The sequence below is a fragment of the Oncorhynchus gorbuscha genome, linkage group LG26 (genome assembly GCF_021184085.1).
Source record: "Oncorhynchus gorbuscha isolate QuinsamMale2020 ecotype Even-year linkage group LG26, OgorEven_v1.0, whole genome shotgun sequence".
Lineage (NCBI taxonomy): Eukaryota > Metazoa > Chordata > Actinopteri > Salmoniformes > Salmonidae > Oncorhynchus > Oncorhynchus gorbuscha.
In genome coordinates, this window is record NC_060198.1 from 10,903,045 (window position 1) to 10,930,174 (window position 27,130).

At 43.3% G+C, this 27,130-nt stretch overlaps 2 protein-coding genes across 6 annotated transcripts; both read right to left on the minus strand.

The window, feature by feature from the left end:
- Positions 1-626: 626 nt before the first annotated feature.
- On the minus strand, positions 627-6,454 carry LOC124015137 (zinc finger and BTB domain-containing protein 45-like). Of its 4 annotated transcripts, none has more exons than XM_046330102.1 (6): positions 6,375-6,454; positions 4,090-5,474; positions 3,041-3,172; positions 2,646-2,795; positions 2,274-2,538; positions 627-2,110 (listed from the first exon to the last, which is right to left on the minus strand). In XM_046330102.1, the coding sequence occupies exons 2-6, from the start codon at positions 5,152-5,154 to the stop codon at positions 1,704-1,706; spliced, it is 2,019 nt and encodes a 672-aa protein (XP_046186058.1). In that variant the 5' UTR covers positions 5,155-5,474; positions 6,375-6,454; the 3' UTR covers positions 627-1,703. The 4 variants fall into 4 exon arrangements, with proteins under 4 accessions (XP_046186058.1, XP_046186057.1, XP_046186056.1 ...); XM_046330101.1 differs by having other exon boundaries at positions 4,090-5,471; positions 6,136-6,451; XM_046330100.1 differs by having other exon boundaries at positions 6,136-6,451.
- A 780-nt stretch (positions 6,455-7,234) lies between these two features.
- LOC124015138 (hexokinase-1-like) lies at positions 7,235-22,505 on the minus strand. 2 transcript variants are annotated; one of them, XM_046330106.1, is made up of 18 exons: positions 22,072-22,505; positions 20,258-20,425; positions 18,166-18,309; positions 17,138-17,257; positions 16,630-16,725; positions 16,447-16,546; positions 16,011-16,194; positions 14,940-15,095; positions 14,534-14,767; positions 13,985-14,289; positions 13,467-13,615; positions 13,078-13,197; positions 12,411-12,506; positions 10,055-10,154; positions 9,646-9,829; positions 9,181-9,336; positions 8,620-8,853; positions 7,235-8,307 (listed from the first exon to the last, which is right to left on the minus strand). In XM_046330106.1, exons 1-18 carry the CDS (start codon positions 22,132-22,134, stop codon positions 8,157-8,159), a joined length of 2,760 nt encoding a protein of 919 aa, XP_046186062.1. In that variant the 5' UTR covers positions 22,135-22,505; the 3' UTR covers positions 7,235-8,156. The 2 variants fall into 2 exon arrangements, with proteins under 2 accessions (XP_046186062.1, XP_046186061.1); XM_046330105.1 differs by lacking the exons at positions 12,411-12,506; positions 13,078-13,197; positions 13,467-13,615; ... (8 more) ...; positions 20,258-20,425; positions 22,072-22,505 and adding an exon at positions 11,448-11,474.
- Between the last annotated feature and the right edge of the window lie 4,625 nt (positions 22,506-27,130).

Genomic DNA, 27,130 nt, shown 5'->3' on the forward strand with positions numbered 1-27,130 from the left:
GACCATTGTTATGTTTGGAGGAAAAAGGGGGAGGCTTGCAAGCCGAATAAAACTATCCCAACCGTGAAGCACGGGGGTGGCAGCATCATGTTGTGAGGGGTGCTTTGCTGCAGGAGGGACTGGTGCACTTCACAAAATAGATGGCTTCATGATGAAGAAAAATTATGTGGATATATTGAATAACATCTCAAGATATCAGTCAGGAAGTTCAGGTCTTCCAAATGGACAATGACCCCAAGTATACTTCCAAAGTTGTGGCAAAATGGCTTAAGGACAACAAAGTCAAGGTATTGGAGTGGCCATCACAAAGCCCTGACCTCAATCCTATAGAACATTTGTGGGCAGAACTGAAAAAGCATGTGCGAGCAAGGAGGCCTACAAACCTGACTCGGTTACACCAGCTCTGTCAAGAGGAATGGGCCAAATTTCACCCAACTTATTGTGGGACGCTTGTGGAAGGCTAGCTGAGACGTTTGACCCAAGTTGACCCAAATCATTTAAAGGCAATGATACCAAATACTAATTGAGTGTATGTAAACTTCTGACCCACTGGGAATGTGATGAAAGAAATAAAAGCTGAAATAAATCATTCTCTCCACTATTATTCTGATATTTCACATTCTTAAAATAAAGTGATGATCCTAACTGACCTAAGACAGAATTTTTACAAGGATTAAATGTCAGGAATTGTGAAAAACTAAGTTTAAATGTATTTGGCTAAGGTGTATGTAAACTTCCAACTTCAACTATTAATAACCCCACATACACACGGATTAAAAAGCCGGATAAAAGTACAGATTTTCTCATTTATCCCAAAAAGTGTCACTTAAAGTTGAAAGATCCTTTTAAACTTTTTAAAATGAATTACCTTATTGTTTTCGTCATTAATAAATCACAAATGAGCGACAAATAAACTCAACAATGTAAAGGAATATTATGTAAAGAAAAATTGTACGGTTCTAAAAGGAAGGGATTTCAGTTAGCTTTAGTTCCCTGTTTTGCTGTTTGATGTAGCTATTAAACATGTGTAGCATAATGCCTGTCTTTGGACCGCCGAGGTATTCTTTGAGGTGTAAAACATGCTGAAACGTTTGTCACATTTCAAAATAAAAGTTGTGTCCTTAATTTATTTCCTGTCTCTTCCTGTTTCGAGGTATATGATCCTGGGCCGTCCAGTGCCTCCTGCATGTAATAGTCTTCCTATGTCGTCTTGATGTATGATGGTAACTCTCATAGATTAATTCGCTCTTTTCTTCATCGGTTCATCACCCTGCACTCTTTTTCTAGCCTATTTTGCTTTCTCTCTCCCTCCCCCTTTTCTGTCTCTCGCTTTCTTAGCCCTCCTACATTTCCTCCCTTCAATCTCCTGCAATTAGTCTCTAACAGCTTTCTCTCTCTCCCTTGTCCTCTCCTTTTCTTCCCCAATCCCAAACCAGTTATCTCCCCCCTTTTCCATTATTGGCAACTCCCTCTTGCATATCTGCAAGGGCTTCATAGGTGTGAGTAATATGGCACAAACCCCATCCAGCCTCCAATAGGTCTAAATCAAATCAAATCAAATTTTATTTGTCACATACACATGGTCTAGATGGAGCATCCACCATGTTGCTCATACCTAGCAATCCTCTCAGATCAGAAAAGGGCTCCAGGATAGGGGTGACGGATCAGTTTGGAATTGGGCCCTCCTCTCCCTCTCTCTCCTTCTAGGAGGGCGGCCCATGGCTGGGCATGTTTGCCATGGTGCCGCCCATCCCAGCTGAGCCGCACATGCCCGAGGGCCCTGCCAGGGCTGGAGGGCTGTGTTTAGGGGTCTGCTGGAGGCCCTGTCCTTGCCCTTGGCCCTGGGTGGCCCCATGGTGGGTGTGTTGCAGGGCGTGGCGCTCCAGCAGGGTGCGGTGGGTGAATGCCCGGTGGCACACGGTGCACTGGAAGGTGCGCTCAGCCCGGTGTGTGCGCATGTGCACGTTGAGTGAGCTCTTCTGTGTGAAGCGCTTGCCGCACACAGAGCACTGGAAGGCGCGCACGCCCGTGTGCACCACCATGTGCTTGAGGAGGTAGTCGCGCAGGGAGAAGGAGCGCCAGCAGATGCTGCACTGATGAGGCTTTTGACCTGAGGCACACACAACAGAAAATAGGATATGTTAGTATGACATAGGTATCACAGTAGGACTATCTGTTATGTGGCGTTTTAACATGTGTATACAACAATCATGAACAGTAAATGTTTTAAAGGAAGTGATAGTAACTAGTATATATAGAAAGTGGTGGCCTACCGGAGTGTATGAACATGTGCTTGCTGTAGTTCTTCCTGGAACGTAATGATTTCCCACAGTGAGTGCAGTCGAAGGACGTCTCAGATCCCTGGGAGGAAGGTGAGGGGCCTGGTGTGCCACAGGTTGACAGAACAGGGGTCATTGGTGTCGGGGGCAGAGCCTGTTGGCTGTGCTCCGTTCCTGCCATGCTGTCAATAACCATCGGTCCGCCCACAAAGAATGAGGCTGATGTCTGTGATTGGCTGACTGGGTACTGAAAAAGTAGCTGAAGGGGAAAAAGGAATTTAAATAATGGCCACCAACGACTTTCATGATTCAAGTTTACAAATTGTTGCAATGACTATTTTAAAATTGTTTACATTTGTAACTGACCTGGTTGTTGATGGACTGTGAGGAGGTAGGGGGAGACAGTGGCTTGTTTCCTCTTCCTCTGGGGTTGAAGGACATGGCCTGAGCCGGCTCGTTCTGGGGCCAGAAAGCCTCAGGGGAGAAAACTCCAGCCTCATCATAGAATACACCCTCCTGTAAGACAGAGAGACAAAATTAACTTATGAGTATTACCTCATTTAATTGACCCTAATACATAACCATGAAAAGTCTCTAAAACTGTGATAATGATAAAAGAATGACTATAGACACTTTTATCCAAAGCAATTTACAGATTCAGAACATCCAGCCCATATGGGTTTTGAACTCACAACCCTGGTGTTTTTTGCCAGCACCATACTCCAACATCAAGTTACTGTCTAGAACAAGACAAGACTCACCTGGCCGAAGGTTGCCATGGATTCCTGTGTGCCCTGCCCTTCAACTCGTCTTCCCTCCTCCAAGCCGAAGACCCCTCCATCCGGCTCCTGCACTCCTTCATCCTTCACCACCACTTCCTCTCCTACAAGAACCTAAGAGAAGGTAAAGAAAAATATATAGTCAATTAGAGTATCGAGCCAAAAATTGGTGCTTCAAACTGTGGTGTATGGTCAGGAATGTGAAGACAGTAAAAAGAGAATTATAAACCGGGTTGTTCAAGCCCTGAATGCTGATTGGCTGAAAGCCGTGGTATATCAGACCATATACCATGGGTATGACAAAAAAATACTTGTTTACTGTTCTAATTATGTTGGAAACCAGTTCATAATAGCAATAAGGCACCTTGGGGGTTTGTAATATATGGCCAATATACCACGGCTAAGGGATGTATCCAGGCACTATGCGTTACATCGTGCATAAGAACAGCCCTTAGCTGTGGACTATTGGCCATATACCACACCCCCTTATTGCTTACATATCATTTTCTCAATGTATAAATGAAGAAAACAAGGTACTTTAAACTAAAAGGGTTTGAAGAACCCTTTTTGATTCCAGGTGGAACCCTTTTGGGTTACATGTTCCCCTTTGAACCAAAAAAGGGTTTTTACCTGGAACCAAAAATGGTTTTCCTATGTGGACAGCCGAAGAACCCTTTTGGAACCGTTTTTTCTGAGAGTATACAGAATTGGCTTAGGTATAATGTAACAACAACTGAAAATAGGTGCTAGCTGGCACTACATCCAAGACTTAACATGTTTAATGACCCATGAAAGGGGTGTTCACTGTTTAATCAGTCCATGGAACATTATCTAGGAGGACAGCCTAATATAAGACTTCTGAACAGCAACTTCCTTTCAATTATGTTTATTGCTGACACGTTCAGATCTATAGCTTAATTCCAGCAATGACACAATGAGGGTAATTGCCATCTAGAAATCCTGCTTTATTCACTTTAGGATGTCTGGCTGCATATCTGCCTGCCTTGCAACTGTAACCATGGGGATCTTACCTGAAGCCTGAGTGGCTGCCTCTGCTTGCGGCTGTGTCCTCCTGCCCCTCTGTCCCTGTCCAAGTCTCTCCCTCTGTGATGTCCATCCATCTCCTCCGCCTCGCAGTATCTATCCATCCCCACAAGCTCCTCCGAGAGGTCAGCCGCATTGCTGCGGATACTGTCCCGGCCAATGCTGTCCACGCTGCTGACACCAGAGCTGCAGCCGACCGAGAGATTCCCTGAGCTTCCGCCATTTGTGCCGTTAGCGGTTGCCGCTAGCAGGTCTCTCAGCTTGTACCTCATATCCTGAGTGCAACTTGAGTTCTTCATGAGGACTCCGCCGGCCCCTGAGCTCAGCCCGTCAGCCCCACAGAGGGCCCCGGGGCTGCCCATGTCAGCTAGAGCCATCAGCCCCACTGGGTTAGCCTGCCCAAGGGCGCCTCCTGGGCCACTCTCACTAACATTAACGATCAAGTTAGATCCGCCCAGTCCTGTGACCATGTTGCTCGCTCCACAGTCCCCTAAGGCAAAGTTCGCGAAGCTCTGGTAACCCCCACCACCGCTGACTCCGCCACCACCACCAATACAACCACCACCACTGTCCCTACCTTTACCCCCTCCCCGCTCCTCCTGCTTGGGCAGGACCCCAACTGTCATCCCCCCTCCACCTCCACTTGCTGCGGCTGCTGCCGCAGCAGCAACCTTCCTCTGGGAGATGATCTGGGTGCACTCGTCGATGACCGTCTTAATCTGCAGGATGCTGGCGGCGGTGAGGATGCAGAGAGCCTGTGACTGCACCACCACTAGCGAGCCGCTGTACATAAAATCCACCAGCTGCTTCACCGTCTCAGCGGGGACCAGAGGTGGCACCGAGATCTCAGAGTGGCCCAGCAGCAGCTTGTCCTGGAAGAAGGGGCTGCCAGCGGCCAGCACGCAGGCGTGGGCACGCAGCGAGGCATCGTGTATGCGCACCGTCACGTCGCAGAAGAGGCCTTCACGCCGCTGCGTCCGTAAAGCCTCCAGAACAGACTGGCTGGAGTTGTGCAGGTGGATGTAGTGCACCGTCTCCGTGCCCGCAGCCATGGCCTGTGGATGAGGGACAGGGTGGGTGGGGAGGTGATGCCGGGAGAGTGTCTGTCGGCTCTGAATCAGCTTGAAGGGGAGGGAAGGCAGGGAGGGAAGTGGGTACGAAGCATGGGCCACTGCGGGCCGGGTGCCTCCCCTTAAACACTCATCAGGCTCCTTAGAGGTAATGAAGTTGTATCCACTGTGTCTGCAGGTATAATAGAATGTGTGAGGTTAACTGAGTGAGGACACTGCTTTGGTCAGTGGGTTTCCTTGGAAGTCATGCAGGGCTCCCCTAACCATGCAGGCTGTCACCTCAAGCTCTCAGTGCAACCCTGCTGGAAGAAAATATAAAATTGTGTTCAACAGAGTATTGTATGTGCTGTAACATAATATAACTGGTCTAGCTAAATCCTTACAGTATTTTGTTTTTATCTCACAGGTACAAAATTACATTTAATAGGAAATAATTAGCAGGTGGCTGTGGCCTGTACTAAATGACCACAGGTAATATGCCTGACTGACCATGACAAGTGATTTATAAGGGCGGGAATAAGTGGGCGCGTGGGACAGACAACAGCCCATATGCTAATCATTTTTTGGAAGAATTATCTGCATAGCTAACTAAAACCCTTTTTGTGTAGTTGAGTGACAGTGGAAAGAGCGGTATGTGTGAATTGCAATAATGTCTATGATATAAATGTAATGCATCATGATATTATATTTCGTAAGACATAGCTATGTCAATAGGCCTATTTCAGACACAAATATCTATGCAACCAGACAGGCAAATAACTGTCAAAATGTCACAGTAAATGCTACCATATGCTAGCTAGATATCAAGCTAATGTTATGCATGTTGACGTTCTTCTTTACGAATTCAGTCTCGTGAACACACAAACGTATTCGGTGTGCATTTGCATGAACAACTACGAGCATGTGGTTTGTAGAAATTTATTGACATTACAATAAATTATAATAACCAAAGCAGACACCTACCAGGGTCCAATTAGCATGGCTAACTTGACTAGCTGGCCACTGGTTGAAAATGGCAAGCTAGCTACAAACTAACGTTACCGTTAGCTAGCTAGCTTCCTGGCTAGCAGTCTTCTTGCATTGGTCTTCGACCTATTTAATATTTGTCTATCGACAATTATTCTACCTTATTTACATATCTGCAGTGTGTAGCGATAATAATAAGCGTATATTAATATGCATGCCTTTCTGTAAACAAATACCTAACAGCTAGAATTAGCGCGTATTCCTCCAATATTTCTGCTGCAAGTACAGAGCCAGTGACTGCACAGACTTTGTGCAGAATCACACACAGATCTGTATGCATATGGATGGTTAGCTACATGTAGTGCATAATTGTAATGCATTAGCTCAGCGATTCTCAACTGGTTGGTTGTGACGGAGGTTTTGAATGGTTCGCGAGTGTCTTGAGTGAAAAATAAATATTATTATTTGATTATTTGTAAATTAAAAATGCTCCAGTTTGAACTTAAACTACTAAAACCCAGGTAGAACGTGTGTAGAAATGATAATGAACCTATATGTTTTAATAATTTAACATCTGAACTATTTTTCAATCACAGTATTCTCAAAGTAGTTATTAGCAGCGCTATGTAGTTGATTTAGACATCTCAAATCGGTGAGAGCTTAACATTCTTCATCAAGAATATGGGCAACATTGAATGATTGACGATGGAAAATTGTGGGACTGTTGTTCCCAGGTGATAATTGGTACATTTACTATGAATATTGCCTTACATTTTGGCGATGCTAATATTGCATGGCAACTGAGACAACCTTGTTCAATTTGTGTCCCGAGGCAAAACCATTCGAGAACCACTGCTTTACCTAAACTAAGTTTAATATGGAATTTGAAACACCATGTTTAACTTGAATTAATTCAGCTTTTTCTTTTGTGATAGCCAACAAGGAAGAACCCTTGAGAGAACCCTTGAATTCTGTCTATTTAGATTTAAAATAGTCCATCTATCATTGGAGTTGTCTTTTGTCATCTCTTGAAGGTTGTTGTAGAATCAGCTCCACCTGTACAGTGAAATTCTAAGAAAGAGACATCTCCACAGTATTTACTGCACAACAAAATATAATTTAATGAATTCACATGTCACAGTTTGAAACACAAATCTATTTTGATATATAAAATAAAAAGATCCAGTACCCTCCATTTGTCTCAGAATAAGGCATGCAGTCTCCATACAGCTTTGGACATGTACAGCTACAGGTCATGTTACAGTAGGACTCAGAGACATTCAGTCACAAGTACACACAGAAGCGCTCGGAGTAGACACTCTTATCTTGGGGCCCATGAACATTTATTCTTTGTGTACACAATGCGTAGGTATAGGTGGGATTGAACACAAAACACAACACCTAAAGTATAGTAGTAATTCACATTTATGTAGCAACAAGGTAGAACACTTTAACTGGAGGGGGGGGGGTGTATGTACTGGAGGTGGTATGTAAAATTATGACTTTTTACAGCCGTGACTCTTGCATTCCACCCTATAAGCACAGAGGCCTTTTTTGGAAAAGATATCTAAAGAGTGTAATCACTATAAAGGAGTTGTTAGTTTCATTCATTGGATCAAATGTTCACTGGTTCAATTGAGACTTCCAGCAAAATACTACTACTCTTTGTAACTCGCAAATCCAGGAGGAAAGTACAGAAAACTTTTTGGTTTAGTGCAAAATCCAACTTTTGTTATGCAATACACACATTTTGCACTATATTTATCAGATACTTAAGACAACAAGCTATGGAGGAAAATATACAAACATTCTAAATAAATAAAGGTGAAATATTCTAGTATTTTTAATTCCCTATGCATGCGGACATGTTTCCGGCTGTGAGAGTGGCTAGGTGGGGCAGAGGTGGAGTCACGGCTGCCGGGTCGGGGCTATGGGGAGATGGAAAGAAGGGCTGTGCGGTGGGTGGAAGAAAAGTTGGAGTAGCAGGGCGTTGTCAAGGTGACGAGAGGGGCGGCTCATTACACTTGCAGCGCCTCTTGTTCTCTCTGGCGACAGCCCACGGCTGTGATGAGGGCTGCACCCTTGCCGCTCCCATCCTCCGACAACAGGAAGTTGACGTTACACTTGGGGGCGAGCTCCTTCACTGTCTGGTGGAAGATCCGGGAAAAGCTGGAGAGACAGGGAGACAGGCACACATAGTCAGACGAGTATAAGGATAATTGTCTCTCATAGGATATATCACTGAATTGATGCGGATTCATTACAGTTGTACTCAGAGTTCTATTTCTATGATATCTAAGTAGACAAGATGTAGCAGATGTGAAATGTCCTTATCCTCCGACACTAATATCACACGTCATTATGGATATGCTTTTAATTTCCACCATTTAAAGGAAGCTTTGGATTTAGTTTGCTATGAGCTAACACTGGCTCTCCTTTTTTCCATCTCCTTTCCTCTCTCTGTAATCCTCCATCACTCACTGTGGGTGCAGTTTGTAGAGTGTTCCGTCCACCCCTACAGTGACGTCCAGGTGGTCCAGCGCTCTGTTCTCGCGAATCTTGTCCACCACGCCGGCCATTCCGGCTCCGCAGATCTGAGCCGCACGGCGGGACACGGTGCTGCATACCTCCTTGACGATGATACTGTCGTCACATGTGCTGTCCAGACCCAGTTGCTGTAGGATGGCCCTGACCTGCAGCAAAGCCAGGCGATCGCTGGGGAAAGAAAGAGTTAAAGGTCAATCAAGAGCCATTGGGTCACTGGATACTGAATAGTTACTTGTGCATACAGGTAGGCCTAATATTGGTTACAGTCTCATAAAGGTGTCTGTATCATATTCTCATGTGTTGGTAACAATATAGATGCCATTGTTGTGAACAATTTGTAATTGTATTAAGTGTTGGTTCTCAACAGCGTAGATAATCTCTGTACATCCCAAATTAGAACAGGATAGTTATGCACACCCCCAGGCACATATCCTTAGTTAACAGGGTCAAATTTAAGTACAGCAATATATTTTTTTGTTTAATCACATTCCCTACCTCTCTATCTGGGACAGGAACTTGGTCTCAAAGATGCCTCTGGTCTTCAGCGTCTCAGAGATCTTTCCACGGAACAGGAAGCCGCGCTTGGTCAGGTCAATCAGGATGTTCCTCACAATTTCTCCCAGGTACATGCCGCTACACATCTTCTCATACCTGAGACATGGAGTGAAACATACCCAAAGTTTGAGGCATATAACTTAGTTATTTACTTAGGCCCATCTCTCCTCAGGGAGCTTAGTACAGTAGGCCATCTATGACTCTTAGTCTAACATACCAACAATCAAAACCAAGCACCATTTTATTATGGATAACATTAAAGTATTTTAGAGTCAAGGATTCTGGTTCAAATAAAGTACAGATGCATACTCAGGCCATTAACAAAACACTTAGGCCAAAAAAAACACATTTCAACCTATCCTGTGCTCAGAGAGCCATTTACTAGTTTGACTGTTAATTTGTCACCTCTGTTTGCCCTCGTTGAGTGAGTTCTCGTCCACGGCGCGGTCATACTGCGTCCTGATATCGTCCAGGCACCCGTTGTCCCCGAAGGCACCCCACTCCATGTTGACGCACATGCGTCCCTCATTCCCCTCCACCGTCTCTATGTTCCTCATCTCCTCCATGTAACATGCATTACTGCCTGTCCCTGTTAGAATGAACGTGACATCCCAGGTCTATAAATCTGTACAGTATTACATGTAATGCAGATATAATACTTATTACAATGTACATTACAGTAAATTATATACAATTTGGTATGAAAGTTTTAATCATTAGCTTTGTATACAATTTCATCAACTTATTTTGCAATTGATAGAAAAAACTATTTTGTACTGTAAGTGTTGATTAAATTAAGTAGTGGCCTGTATACCTGCAATAAGTCCAACCTCACAGGTGGGCTCTTCATATGCACATGTCATCATTGTTCCAACAGTGTCGTTCACCACAGCTACCACATCCAGGTCAAACTCCTACACATACACACAAACAACATTATGAGTTGAACGGTACATTTGAGTGAGTTGAACTTTTCATTTTCTGCTTCACCCAATGCTTTAAATAGTAACCTCATTCGTCACCTTAATTTACTGTCACAACCAGAAAACAAACCTCCATTTAGAGTCATGCATCATGTCATAAAGCAAAAAACAAGAACACACAAACTGTAAATTGATTGTACATTTCAAATATTATTTTTAGTGTGAGTGTCGTTGTGTACAAATGGTTGTTTTTCAACGATTGAACCACTTTTCTCCCCTGGAAATGTTAGTGAATGGCTAGTTCAACTGAAAGATGATATCAGACATGGCAACCTTTCAAATAGCACTTGAAGAACAATGCAACCCACTGACCCTCCACACACTCATTATTATGCAGAAGCTCAGACAGGAGACAGACAGGCATACACACACACACACACACACACACACACACACACACACACACACACACACACACACACACACACACACACACACACACACACACACACACACACACACACACACACACACACACAATTAACAAAGAGATATCATATTCCCATTCCCATTTGTAAAGATCCTGATTTTTTGTTGCTGCTAGAACTATAAACTCGCAATTCGGGTCACAAAAATGGTCACGACAAACACTCAAGTTAATTTGACATATACTTTGCCTGTAAAGATTTACAGTCATTTTTGCATTCTTGTTTATTACAATTTTCTCATGTTAATAACATGCCATTTAAACAATTTCCACACCTCTGCATTGCGGTAGTCTCAGAAATCCAACCCTAGGCAACGCAGTGACTAGGGACTGGTTTCAGTAATGGACTCTTATGTTATAGATGAACTAGTTCACTACTAGGTCAGGGCTAGGTCACTACGTCGATAAAAAAAAAAGCTATTATCTTGGCTCTCCCACAAATCACGAGGCAGTCAAGCCAGAATATCGCGATTCAAAACCAAAGCTTGCAGGGAAAACTTTTGCAGTTGTTTTAGTTAAGGTAGTTGATGCAAAATAGCCACTTGCGAAATGCACTCCTAAAAAATAACCGAAGTGATCTCCATCTTGCTAGCTAATATTTAGTATTTTATTGAAGCCGATAAAGTAGTGACCTAGGTAGTGACGTACTTCCTCTATGCCAAAATAGTCCATCATTGAACCAGGCTCTAGTCACTGTGTTGCCCAGGGACAGGTTTTCGAGACTGGCATTGCAGTTCCGTTTTACCTGTTTTTTTTTCCTGATTGAATTTACTCATTGACATTCAACTAATACTTACTCCATCCTCCATCTAAAAGGGTGAAATTGATTAAAAAAAAGATACTGAGAAACATGTTGGTGTGTGATTTGGGCTGAGAACCCCTCAGAACAACAAGTCCAGAATGACTGAAGCACATTGAGTAAAACTGAATTTTTGCAGCACTGCTGAAAGTTGCCAATGGAGACATAGCATATGCTACTAGAATATGCCCCTAACGATAACTTAGGGTGATATGCTATTGTTTTAAAAATATATTGTTGTCTGGCATTTTGCATTGTTTAATAAATGTATACATTATTACCTGGGATGGTATCAGTATCTCCAACCGCATAGAGTGATTTATTGTTGATAAATGGTGTTATGAATGAGATCAACCATTACGTGGGCTGTTAATGTTGATGGTGACTGAGACAGTGCATGAGTGTAATGAGAGTTCCACACAGTATTGCCAATTTAGCGATTTTGTTGCTAGATTTAGCGAGTTTTCAGACCACTCCAGTGACTTTTATTTGGGTAAAAGGGCCTAGCAACAAATTCAGCTACTTTTCAGGCTGCCTTTGGGGAGTTTTGCCACCAAGGGTTTCTATGGTTTTGATAGCATTTAGCGACTTTTCCCACTCAAACTTTTCTTCCGCAAACAATGGGATAAGCTGTCTGTGCAAGAAAAGTCACTGCAATGGTGCACACACAGGCAGAGAAGCACAAGGGAAGGGGGTGTGAGGTGGTAGAGGTGGCGAAAATGCTATGTCGGGGACTGCAGCTGCGCACGGCAAATTGGTGCTGTGACTCGTCATGGCAACAGCAAAACGTCATTTGGCGACTTCTGGCGACAAATCAATGAGCCAGTAGTGATTCTCACTGAAACATTGTTGGCAACTGGTTCCACACCAGTTATTTGATTCTACTCTATGGAGTTATATTGTGGGGAGGTGTTACATATTATCACAGTGGTGTGAAATAAGGCGTGGTGTCCAACCTCACCTCTTTCCTCTTGATGCCCTCCCGGAGAAGCTCCACCACGTCTTCACCCTCACAGTCTGTGCATTTGAAGCCTTTGGTCCAGTTCACAAGGATACCCTGAAAAACAGAAAAGGCACTTTTTGGTTACACTACGATCACCTAGAGCTGGACGATATGGCCAAAATTTTTGCGATAAATTATGTTAATTTATGCAATAACGCTAAATAGAACAATACGTTTATAACAATGCAAACCAGTTGTTTTTTATTACACTTTAAACAAAAACAAAGATTTATTGTTGTAGCCATCAAATGTCTCATTAACAATCACCCATATTAGCAAACTTATTTAATTTCAAACTTCACATTTCTCTAGTGTAGGCTACTTATCTATTTAATGATATCAGCAAAATACCTTTAATAAGTGGTCGGTTTCAATCATTTTCGGTTTATTGTCCCAGCTCTACGATCACCATAATACATTAACTTGATATTCGGTGCATCCACATATTTTATAGTTATAGCAGACATGACTGTCACTGAGAACAATCAATGAAATATACTGTGAAATGCGAATGTTGATCATAATTGTCAGTTATAGTGATTCCATTTTTGGAGGATCATGCATAACAGGATATATTTTGGGTTCCCATCCAGGGTAGATATTAGCCAGCAGATAAACTACTCACCGCATCCAGGCTCTTCTGGTGGCAGGGGAAGGAAAAGGTGAAGCCCAGAGGCAGACGGGCACTCTTCATGCCCATGTAGTCCAGGAAGTCAGAGATGCAGTGCACAATGTGGTCAAAGAGCTGGAGGAAACGGTGGAAAAAACGTCTTTAATCATACGCTGACTGCATTCATTAATTCATAAATTATGAGTTTAATGATTATTTGGCTTGATGATGTGCTGACTGTATTTCAGTTCAGACAGAAATAAATTAGATTCAATTTATGGATGGAGAAAAAACTGAAGTACGTATCTGGACATTTGAAAATGGATGAATCATAGTTCATGAATTGAGACCTAATCTAATGGCGTTTGGCTAATGACATTTAGTATTTTGAGCCATTGCTGTACCTCCTCTCCCGTACCCTGCATGACCTCGATGGGAATGGCATAGATTTTGTTGTGCATCTCCACTGTACGCCTTTTCCCACTACGGATCTTAACCAGCAGCACCCGGAAGTTTGTCCCTCCCAGATCCAGAGCCAGGAAATCCCCATTTTCTGTAACATGAGGGCTGGCTAATTAGATAATGATATTACAATACCATACAAACTACCACTATTTCCATAAGATATTCTCATGCTTCAAATGTTGATCCTCATAGATTATACAAAAGGTTCAAAAAGTAGACCAATTATGAAAGCACTGAAGCTTTTAAACTTTTTTGGGGGTCAGTCCCATTTTATTCCCTAACAGTTGAACAAGGAATTCCTCCATGGAGGTGTAATTTATTTCCTGAATCGGCTACATTTCAGATTGAACTGATTCAGATGGAACTGATTCCCGCCAACTCTGAATAGTGGTGATAAGATATATATCCTTCCTGCTATCCATCCATCCATCCTTCCACAACCCCTCCTGTCGGTCACCTGTTCCGTCAGGCGTGCTGCGCACGTAGGTGGGCAGCATCTTGACGGTGGCCGAGTCGTGAGTCTTTTTCCCCAGGCCATTCTCGATCTCCGTCCTCATCCTTTTCTTCACCTCCAGCAGCTGGGCTTTGCTCAGACGGAACTCAGCCAGTGTCTGGGCGATCTGGCGCGTCTGGTCAGCCAGACGGTACGCCACTGCCGTCACCATGGCAGCACCCTTAGCACTTCCGCTCTCGGACAGCAGGAAACGGACGTCAGAGTCGGGCACCAAACGCCGCACCGTCTTGTGGAGACGCCGGGCATATCTGCAGAGAGAGGAGAAGGGCGGATGGATGGAAGAGATTACAAACTGTTTGGATTTCTGTATCGAAGCCTAGTATTCGGGGAAATGTCAATCTTGATAAGTTATTGCATCATCACTTGTGGTAGAGACCAGCATATTTTTTGACACCTGTGGCTATTTTGAAATTCCTTCCTGTTGTTGTGTTCTCTTGTTGTGTTCTTGCACAGAGCTGGTCCTATCGACCTCCAGTAGGATTGAGTACTCACTGAGGGTGCATCTTGTACATCGACCCATCAATGCCCACAGTGGTGCGCAGGCGGGTGACTCCCTTGTTGTCCTTCAGCCGAGTAAGGATACCTCCCAGTGTAGCTGCGATGAGGTTCGCAGAGCGGAAGGATACTATGGTGCACACGTGTTGCACGGCAACACAGTCCTCTTGAGAAGGCTCCACACCAAGCCTCGTTAGAATCTCTTTGCATTTGGTCAGGCCTTCCTTGCTCCTGTCATGGGGAGAGAGAGGTCAATGGCAAGTATTTATGAAGTGCTTGAGCTCTACAACTCACTTAGCCTCAAATAACTTTTCATTGTATGTAATGGAGGTCATATAGTCCACAAATCAATGGAGTTGTGTATATTTTCCTTTTAAGAAACTGTCCATGGTTGACCTCTTACTTCTCAATGGCTGAAACATGCTTAGTTTCGATCTTCCCTTTTGTCAGAAGTTCAGGGGTTATCCGACCCTCGAACAGCAGTCCCTCCTTGGCCATCTTGACCAGGATGAGGCGGACCAGCTCTCCCATGAACATCCCACTGGCCATCTTCTCAAACCTTCCCAGACAAAGACACAGAGACACTGTCAGTTGATTTTTAGGGCTTGTAAATAAATACACAGCTTTACTGTCAGGACCCGGTTACGAACCCGGGTCTCCGGAGTGAGAAACAGTCACTTAACCAACTGAGCCACGAATAGTCGGCAGAACCCAGAAGATGAGGCAGACACAGCAGTACTTGAGACAGTGTATTTAATGAAGTAAAAAAGTGAAGTCCTTCAGGAAAACATGTAACTCCACAACCTCAAAAGGAATTCCACAAGAACAAAGGTATTCCTCCAAGACAAAAAGGTAAATCCACAAGGTGGTAGGTATAGCATAAAAAGCCTCAAAAGATACTCAAAAATAAATAAACAAGAACAAAAAACAGAATTCCACAAGAGAGTCCACCGGGATCAACAAGAGTACACAGAATACTAGGGCTGGGTGCTAACATACAAACACAGAGCAAATAACTGAGGTAAACTAAGGGTTTAAATACAATCAGGGGAAACGAGCCACAGGTGCAAATAATAATGGGGATCAAGGGAAAACAAAAGGTCAAAAAGCACAATGGGGGCATCTAGTGACCAAAAACCGGAACAACCATGGCCAAATCCTGACATTTACGTTCTCTGAGGATTTATTGTTAGGTAACACGACTCTTCTTGGAGATTTTGTAAATACCTGCTTGGGTTAAACAATGGCTACAATGTTTTCTGTTTTATCTTGGCGGTGAGGGTGGCAAGCCCCTGGCCTGGAGCCCTATATATTTATCACTTGTAGTGCAAAAAGTGACTGATTCAATGGAAGTTTAACTGACAAATTGCACTGGAATTAGCTTTAGGTTATAACTCCGTTATAGCAACAACCATAAACACATATTCCACATAGCAGTCCTGAGTACAATGCAGGCCCTGCAGTCTTGACTTACAGCTGTTTCCCAGGGTTGAGGGAGCCTCGGTCGATCTCCCGGTCAAACTCTGTACGGAGGTCCTCCAGGGATCCGTCGTCCCCGAACGCCCCCCACTCTGTGTTGATACACATCCTGCCCTCGTCTCCCTCCACCATGTCAATGTGCCGCAGCTCCTCCATATAGCAGGCATTAGTACCAGTACCTGAAAGTACACCCAGCCTAGTAAATAACCTGTCTGGAGCACTACGGCAAGCCACAGGAGAATACTGTTCCACAAAATCGACATCTGCTTAATTTTCATTAGAGCTGTGCCTCTCTGTGTAGACTTTAGAATTAACATGAGTCTACAAAGCCACGGCCATTCTTTGCCATTGGCAAGCTGAACATTTCTTTTACCACCTTTTATCAATAACCCTTTTGTGCAATAATTGTATTGAATGTTGTGTATCCTCACCTATGATGATGCCAACTTCACATCGTTGATCGTCGAACCCACAGGTCATCATCGTTCCGGTTGTGTCATTGACCACTGCCATGATGTCAGCTTCATAGTCCTGACAAATACAATATGTTTTCTAAATCTCTTCTAGTGGCACACGTGGTAATTCAATTATTGTTCAAAAATAAGAAAGCTCACCCCTCGTTTCTTGATGGCCTTGTTCAGAAGCTTCACGACATCCATGCCTTCTACACCACTCACTTTGAACTTCTTTGTCCAAGTCACTAAGACGGCCTGTAATAGACAGCACTTTCTTTAATAAATCTGTCCTATGACCACCTAGTGCTAGTCTGAGGTAGTCTTAGCTAGTCTTAGCTAGTCTTGGCTAGTGTTGGCTAGTGCTGGTTAGTGCTGGCTAGTGTTAGCTAGTGTTGGCTTTGTGGACATTATTTTTTATTACATTATTTTTTAAATTAGGATTTTGTCCCCCCAGGCAGGTACCACCCCCACAGTTATTTACTCTACAACAGAACTGTACAAACTCAAACCCTAAAAGTTGTCTTATACTTCAATATATATTTATATTATAATGATATTATATAAATATATTATATAAATATATTATAATGCCATTTATTATGGTTTCTCAACATCTCAAATAAAGCATTAAAACATTATAAATGCATACATTATTGGAACCTCTTACCTCGTCCAGTTTAGTTTGTGCACATGGGAAGGAGAATGTGAATCCTACAGGGAGTTTTTTATCCTTGATCTTTTGTTTCTCCATGAAGTCACCAAGGCATTCTGCGACATGGTCAAAGAGCTACAGACATGAAAATATCTTGCATTGAGGAGTGAGACAGAAGCACGTAGTTATACAATTACACATAATAACAGTAGCAGCAAGGCAACCATATTGGCTTATCAAACACTTAATTAACAATTAAACTGGTTTGAATTGGTGAATCATCCCCATATTATTACTTACCCTCTTGCTCTTTTGCACCCCAGTATCTCTACTTGCACATTATCATCTGCACATCTATCACTCCATTATTACTGCTAAATTGTACTTATTTTTGCCTCTAGGGCCTATTTATTGCCTGCCTCCCTACTCTTCTACATTTGCACACACTGTACATAGATTTTTATATTTTTCTTTATTTTGTGTTATTGACTGTACGTTTGTTTATGTGTAGCTCTGTGTTATTGTTTTTGTCACACTGCTTTGCTTTATCTTGGCCAGGGCGCAGTTGTAAATGAGAACTTGTTCTCAACTGGCCTACCCGGTTAAATAAAGGTTAAAAAAAATAATAATCATGATGGTGGCCAGCAGTTCTTCAAGTCAGTCCTCTACTACGACCACTCTGTAGGCCTATCGGTTACAGCATCGAATGTTTTTTGTTTCAACCAATCACAATTGATCTCTCCCGTTACAGAATTGTTGTGGGTATCACGTTACTGTTGCCAACTGCCCTCTCGGGGGAGTTTCAACAGTCAACAGAGGTCAACAGTGTTGTGATGGTGTCTTGATGTCACACCCGCTTCATAGGACAAACAGATCCATACAACAATATTGAGTGACTGCTTTTATACAGAGTGATCCTTGTTGTTGAGAACCTCTGATGTGAGTGAATGAGACTATAGGTGATGGTCTGGGAGTGTTTGGGGAGTTTTGAGAATTTTTTGTTGTGTTTTCGTGTGTTTTTTTTTTTTTTTGGTGTTGTTGACCTGTGTCCCACTCCCATGGATAATGTCCTCAGGGGTCTCGTAGACCAGGCTTTCCATCTGAACCGGCTGCTTCTTGTCTTGTGTCACCTTCACACGCAGGATACGGAAGTTGGAGCCACCCAGATCCAGAGCTAAGAAATCCCCCTTTTTCTGTCAGATTGGAGAAAATAAAATAAAAACGCAGAAAAACATACAACATTAACTATTTTCTAGTGTCTTTCAAGCAGTGTGTTACTAACTACAAAATTCATTTTAGGTGAACTGAATTGATTGCCTGACAGGTGCTATATATCAGGATTATATGTCATTATAGGAAGGGAGACAAAATCATACTATGTCCTCAAAAGGTAAAGCAAGGCCTGTTTATATTGATTGTATAGATCAGGCACCAAGCTGATCTAATTACATTACATCTGTCTGGTGTTGACCACAGAGCATTATCACAATCTGTTCCCTTGACCTGTCTGGTATGAAATGTCACTGAGCTGTATTGGATGGAGGTGTGTCTGATGGCCTACAGACTAGAGGATGACTCCATTTGTAGTTGCCATTAAAGCAAAGTAGAATTCTATCCTCAGGCTAACTAGGTAATGTTCTGTTATAACACTGTTATAGAGTGCTACTGTTCCATCTAGTTAGTAGTTTACAGTAAAGGGCCAGCAGTTAAAAGCATTCTCCACTGTTGATATTCATTGTGCCTTACTCTGTAAAGAAACCATCACAGAAAATATATTACTTGTGTTGCTATCTTGTTGATCATGGCGTTGATGGCTTGTAATTGGCCTGTGTAACTAAGTAAATTGTTGATAATACTTTTACACACATCTCACATACTTGATACATATCAGTTGTCAGCTGTCACCATAGTCACAACTTTGAACTTTGACTGAATCCCCCTTCCCGGACCCCCTCATGTCCAGTGGCTGTAAACGATGGCTATTTATAACATGCGAGATGACAGGGAACTGCTCAAGGCAGAATGGCTTTATGAAACAATCCCTCTGCAAGGCTAGCCTTGTTGGGCCTTGGCATTTACTGTCCATAGGCCACTCTGTTTACAAACAAAGATAGGCCACCCTGGTCTATGCATAGGTTGGATGTTTGGAGTTAACCTCTTGACAATGTCCTCTACTCTCAGCAGTGGCCTCTGCAATCAGCAGTCGGCTCTACTATCAGTGGCCTCTACTATCAGCAAGTTCAACATAGCTTTCTAACATTTTATTATCAGGCAACATTTTACGTATAGTATTTCCCCTCCCCTTCTCCAAAGTAATAACTTTATGCCTGTTGACATTCAACATTACATTCGTTAATGTAACCCAATACTCTAGTTATTAATTTGCGAGGGCTGGGCATTTTAACTGATTTTGAAAGGCAATCAGCAGTAAACAAACAAGGAAACAGACAGTGAACTCATCTCCTCGTTTTTAATGTCTTAAACTTTGCTTCTGGGCTCACAACAATGGCGCTAGGTGGCCATATGACCTGCCAAGTTCAAATACAGGGGCCACACAGTACACACAAAAAGCCTAATGTCACAGAATGGCACTGGACATTTAAAACAACTCAGCACATTTTTGCAGGACAGATAAAGCTGGGAGTGTAGTGTGTGCTTTAAAGTGCTTACAGTATAAACACTATTTTCTATGTAGAGTTAAAGGTCCAATAGTGGTAATTTGGTGCTTTTACTGTAGAAGTAACCTGAAAGGACATGCCAGTAGATATGCAAGCTGCAGGTCAAAATGGGATCCATGCCATTATCCTATGATTATGAATGTATAGGTTTTTTTGTTATGCAGAGAGGCAGCTAACATCATCAGTGTGGATTATTTCCAATGTGTATATTGCTGTACTTTAAGAGATTGAACGGGATAATTACGTTCCAATTTGTAACATATTAAATTAATTTTAATTCGTAACATATCATCCGAATTGCAGGAAAATTATAATAATAATTTTTTGCAGGATGTAACATATCATACGAAATAGATTACTTTGTGCACAATTTTCGGGGACCTGTTTTGGCTCGTGAACCAACTGAGCCACACAGAACCACTATTGTATTGAAGTTTACTCTGTATTAACTTGACACTTTACCTGATCCATCAGGGATGGACCTGACAAAGGTGGGCAGCATCTTGACAGTCGCGGTGGTGTTGGTGTCGCGGCCCAGCCCGTTCTCCAGCTCCCGCCGGAACCGACACTTGATGTCATGCAGCGTCTCGTCAGAGAAACGCATGGAGTAAAGGTACTTGTCGATCTATAGACCACCACAGGAAAGAATGGATACAATATGTTATGATGATATGTCATCATGATACAGTATATACAAGGATTAGGGTCATGAGTTTCTACTGACCCTATTATGTATCGTTATGATACTGTATATTACTCAACCAATGATGGAGTGCAGGTACTTAGCAATATGAAGACAGACAGACATTACAAGTTGTTATATTATTCCAGAGTGCAATGGAACACAATCCACAGGGAACAACTGGATAGGATCCACAGATTATTATATAATCTCTTGCAGTGGCATTAGTATTCACCAGTCGCTATTGGGCTCCAAAAAGAAGAGCTGAGCTGAAAAATATTACTGCTGTAGAGCCGATAGCTGGAGAATGATTGTCCTGAAATAAATAGCGTTCTGCAGCCTTCACATAGAGACGAGTATGTGTGTGGCGATAGTAATTTAGTAGTAGTAGGCTACAAACATTATGTAATGCATGCTATCAGAGACCATCTGTTTTCATCACAATGATAAATACTAGTACAATTTTGGTACAATGTTTTATCATTAAGATATATTAGAATTCATTATGAGAATATTAAATTAAGTATAGTAGTAGTATAATATACTGTCATAATAATTGACGTCATAAAATATTTTGCTGAATCAGCTCTCGTACTGTTCTTAATCAGGATTGTGATGGTTAACTGGGTTTATTCCCAGGGGCCTGAACATTTTCACTGCCGTGGTGAATCACACATTAGCTAGCTACAGTACTAGGGGCACGTGCACATGCTGCATTACACGTCACGCATGACATCACAAATCCTATCCCACACTCCGTCAGAGAATGAGCCAATCTGTCTTTACTCAGTCTCTAGGGGATGTCACACAGGTCAAGTCAAAACCAATGGATTTATTAATGTATAATGTGTGTCCTGAGACAACTAGATGCTCTCTCTGATGCTTGTCTGACATCTACATGTCGTGCCTTGTTTCTGTTCTGAAGTCAACATCTGTCTATCACTAACGGGCATGTTCCCTCCTATCCACAGGAATGAGCGAGGGAATTGATTTGGTTACAGGCCTAGTGTCAGGGGGGCAGGATGGTGAGGCAAGGTGTGGTTTGGCACTTTAACCGTTTCCATGACGATGGAGAGGGAGAGACCGAGAGAGGAGTCAGAGAGAGAGAGAGAGAGAGAGAGAGAGAGGGGGAAGGAGAGAGGAAGTGCTCACGGTTTCCTTCCCAGCAGCCCCTAGCTCACAGACACCTGTCTGCTTCAGACGCCCTGGCAACAGATACCCCGGAAACGCTCCTTAGCGAAGAGAGGGGGGCTAGCATGCACTGCATCACGACCACCACCAGCTAGCCCACCCAGCTGGCACATCCTAATCTCAAGGACACACACTGCATTTATTACAAACTGCACACTCCTGTTCCAATACTTACTCTATACAAGACTAACCACTCATCAAAATTAAATCAGATGTCCATCATGGCATCCCTCCCAAAGCTCCGTCCTCGCCCAGCCTCATCAAACGCCCCAGAGGCATATTGATATGCATGGAGCATCAACCATCAACCGGTGACCATGGCTGTCAGTAGCATCTACACTTACAAAACTGACCAATTCTAGAGGGAAGAGTTCAGTAAAAGTGTTGTAGTCACTCACCTTCTTAACCTGGTCATCCTTCAGCTCAGTGAAGTAATATGCCAGAAGCTGTGCCGCTATCATCCTGCCTGCACGTATGCGAGGGCTGTCAGCGACTGACGGACAGAGGTGAGAGAAAAGGGAGGAAAGAACAACCGATATCCAAGCTCTCGTTTGTCCTTCACTGATCCCTTCTTTATCCTAATGTGAAGAAAAGCAGGCCTGAGCTGCCCTAGTCCCACTTGAAGAGAGTTGTGAGGTAAACGTGCTAGTAAAACAGTGAAGAGGAAGAAGCTATGCCTGGGTTGCACACACACAGGCACACACACAGTGTCTTGTCTGTGTCTCAGTGCTGTGGTGCTAGTTTTCCTAGCTTCTCTCTGCTAGCTGCCTGGCTGTCGGTGAATGCAGTGGTGCACTGGAATGGTGGTCAGCTATGCCCTGCCCCCACTGTACACTGATTGGCTGAGCCGGTGCTGCTGGGGTAGGGGTATGGCAAGGGGAGGGTGGGCTGAGGACTTCACCTTCAGCTCAGCAAAGGAGGAGAGGAGCGGGGGATAGGAAGAGAGAGAGAGAGGTGGGAGGGAGGGAGATGGGGATTGCAACAGAAATAGATAAGGGAGGAAGTGGAGGCTTAGTTGATACAGTATCCCACCCCTCTCCTCACAACAGCAGAAAGAGAGAGATCGAAAGAAAGGGATAGAGAAAAAGGGGCACGTGACAGACATGCCGGCTGGGAGAGACGCCCGGCCGGCATGTCTCATGTTACCACAGCATCCAAAGGAGGACGTGCAAGTGGGAGGGCAGTCACATGATGATGTCATTCCTCTCTGCATCACCATCCTCATGCTGATAGCATCACAAACCAGCAGCTAAAGCTCTAGGGAAATATATAGTAATATACTTTAGGTAAGGTCTCTGAGTTAAGTGTTTGTGTTTGTGACACCTTTTCTACTTCCATTGCCCCATCAAAGTTTCATGTGGCCTGTGATCCTGTGACCTTTTTCCAAAGTGGAACCAGTGGACATCGCAAGTTCTTTTTCATAATTATATTGATGAGGTCAAACCTCTTGAAATTTAGGACGGGTTTGGATATTTGGTGGGGCCTTGATAAAACAAGTCAGAGATGATTCAGTGAAGAGTCCGGATGGAAAAATGTATCTAACGACTTGAGTGCTTGATGTACGTGGTCTTGAGCCTGAGGTAGAGAAGAAGTTTGAAATCTCACCACTTTCACCAACTGTAGTCTTGAGAAGAAGCGGGAAGATATCTGAGGAAACGTTCTGTGTGTCACTGTTTTTGAATATTATGAATACTATCTTATTGTTTTTTTATTTGGTTTCCATTGAGAAAAATGTATATTTCAAACAACTACTCGATACTGATTTACCAAAATAGCTCATCTATTATGTGTGCCATTTCATCCAGAATGATATTTCTTTCTGTTTTGAAATGTCACTCAAATGTAAATTTCTCAAAATATTATAGCTGCTTATGACAGTCACCTTTCTTTTGTCTTTTGACCTTCAAGTTTGAACCACAAAAAAATGTCCTGTCAATGGTATAAAACACAAGGACTGAAACACCATATCAATTTCTGATGATCTGATGCAACAAAACTCAACATTACCATACCTGGTCTTGAAGGTGTTAAATATCCCCTTTCTCTCCTTCTCTGCAGTCCCCAGTACTCAACCTCACGCTCTACGTAAACTGAACCATCTCGGCTGACTCAATGACGCGTGACGCTTCTGATGTCTTTTTCCATCAACTCTATAGTGAATTAGGACCGCCCCCTCTTTTCTCCCCTCCTCCTCCCTCCCTACTCTCTTCCCTCTATCCCCCTCTCCACTGGCCTCAGGGGAAATAAGGGTTTTCCCTCTCTCTGTTCTGTCCTCCAAAGGAGCAGCTTGAGAGAGAGTGCGCTTTGTGTTTGGTTGATCTGTCGCTCTCTCCTCCAAAAAGACTGCCTGGTGCCATCATGGCCGCTCCAAGGTGACCTTGTCTCTGGCTTCACTGTGAGAGGCCACAGAGAGAGAATAATAAAGGGATACTATTGACACAGAACTACACTATACAGTCACCTGAAATTATTTACAGCCTTGAAAAAGATGAGCAAAAAAGACTGTATAGAACAAGGTTATTATAGTTTTGTGTTTTTATATTAGTTTGTATTTCTATTTGTTTTAATATTATTTGAAATTCAGTTTATTTTCAGTTAGTTTTCAGATTCACTTTACTCGTTTATATTTAGTTTTGGTGTTAGGGACAGAAAGTAGCCTATATGTGGGAGGCTAGGTGTAACGATCGTTGTTGGAAGGATTGGACCAAGGTGCAGCGTGGAAGGTGTTCATCGTGTTTATTAATGTGAACCAGCAACAAAACAATAAAGATTAACAAAACGAACATGCAGCTTTGTAGTACAAAAAGGCTACAATACAAAAACAAGATCCCACACACAACAGGTGGAAAAAGGCTGCCTAAATATGATCACCAATCAGAGACAACGATAGGCTGCCTTTGATTTGGAACCATACTAGGCCAACCTAGAAACAAAAAACTAGAATGCCCACCATAGTCACACCCTGACCTAACCAAATAAAGAAATAAAAGGATCTCTAAGGTCAGGGCGTGACACTAGGAGCCAGTTATGTGTGGGTTTTTGGGATGTCACTTCTTGCCACTGGGGGCAGTAATACAATCAGAGGCGTTGAAGCACGAGGCTCAACTTCTCTGCTGTTGTGGTACTGTCGCTACCCTCATTGTAGCAGCGTGAATTGTACCCGTGCACATGTGCAAATACTCTGTATGACTGTGAGCGCAAAGTCTTGCATCATGCTTGTCTCAATGGGCGCATTCAAGCAGATCACTTTTGTCAAGTCGATGTCCATCGTTGGTCACCGCCTTTCAAAGTGTGTTGCATTCTTGGGATAAAAATAGTCAGACTGGCACCTATGTAGCACATGGGGATGTGTAAAACGTACTCCTCAGTCTGACGTCTCCCCACTTACGCCAGCGAATAGCTAGCTTTGTGACCAAAGACATGACTGAAACAGGAACCAATTATTCTGAGATTTATGTGTATAGTGGATATATACAAATAAATGTACATGGGAAAGGGCAAATAACTCACAAATGAAAAAATACAAATGGTTGTTGACCTTCATAAATCAGGCAATATGTGCAAAAAAATGGCTAAAAACAGAAATATACCACTTACCACAATTAGGGCAACAATTGGAACAGTGGTAAATTTGCCTGGTATTTTACACAAGTGTATCTTGTCCCTACGCACGGTGACGAAGATGGTTCGGGAGACAAAGAAGAACCCAAGGGCCAAAGTTGGAGAGAGACCTTACTCCATCCAATGATTGCATCTTACAACTCACTGAACTGGTATTATCCAATAACTTTAAGTCAGACTTTTTCCTTCAAATTAAATTTGAATAGTCTGGGTAGCCATTTGACTAGATGTTCAGGAGTCTTATGGCTTGGGGGTAGAAGCTGTTTCGAAGCCTCTTCGACCTAGACTTGGCGCTCAGGTACTGCTTGCCGTGTGGTAGCAGAGAGAACAGTCTATGACTAGGGTGGCTGGAGTCTGGGCCTTCCTTTCAGGGCCTGGTATAGAGGTCCTGGATGGTAGGAAGCTTGGCCCCAGTGATGTACTGGGCCTTTCGCACTACCCTCTATAGTGCCTTGTGGTCGGAGGCCCTTACCACCTGGGGGCGGCCCATCAGAAAGTCCAGGATCCAGTTGCAGAGGGAGGTGTTTAGTCCCAGGGTCCTTAGCTTATTGATGAGCTTTGAGGGCACTATGTTGTTGAACGCTGAGCTGTAGTCAATGAATAGCATTCCCTCAAATTCAGGGTGTAGCCATAGTTGAACTATGCATACCTGTATGTGGGACAATTTGAGGAAGCACTACTTTACAAAACAGAGACTAATCCCCTACTTTCTAAAATCCTCCTATGGAAGAGATACATAGATTATGTCTTTGTGCTCTGGGAAGGAAGTCAGCAGGAAATGCATGGATTCCAAATTCTACTAAACGAGAGCTCTGAATACCTCAAATTCACCATGCAGACTGATGAGAGAAAAATAAACTACCTGGACTTCTGGATTATCAAGGAGAATGATGCATTACACACAGACTTATACACAAAGCCCACAGACCGCAATACCTTGTTATGTGCTACATCCTCTTCCCCTCAAGAACCATATAGCCAGTTATGCAGGGTTAAACGAATCTGTGGCCACCAGACATAATTATATATCTTTTTTTTTGACCCCTTTTTACATTTACATTTAAGTCATTTAGCAGACGCTCTTATCCAGAGCGACTTACAAATTTTTCTCCCCAATTTCATGGTATCCAATTGTTTTTTTATTAGCTACTATCTTGTCTCATCGCTACAACTCCCGTACGGGCTCGGGAGAGACGAAGGTTGAAAGTCATGCGTCCTCCGATACACAACCCAACCAAGCCGCACTGCTTTTTAACACAGCGCACATCCAACCCGGAAGCCAGCCACACCAATGTGTCGGAGGAAACACCGTGCACCTGGCAACCTTGGTTAGCGCGCACTGCGCCCGGCCCGCCACTGGAGTCGCTGGTGCACGATGAGACAAGGACATCCCTACCGGCCAAGCCCTCCCTAACCCGGACGGCGCTAGGCCAATTGTGCGTCGCCCCACGGACCTCCCGGTCGCTGCCGGTTACGACAGAGCCTGGGCGCGAACCCAGAGTCTCTGATGGCACAGCTGGCGCTGCAGTACAGCACCCTTAACCACTGCGCCACCCGGGAGACCCACCAGACAGATTTGCTAAAAAAATGACAGAAAAATTCAAAATGAGAGGCTACAAGGACAAAACTCTTGATGCTGCAATGATGAAAATATCTTAAAAACCAACAGAGGAATTACTAAAAATTCAACCAAAGAAGAAAAACAACTCAACCACCTTTTATACTAAGTACACCAAGGGTTCAGAGAAAATGAAAGCAACCCTGAAAAAGCACAGGCATATTCAGCAATCAGAAAAAAAATTGCACACCTCTTCCAGGAACCCCCACTGGTGGTCT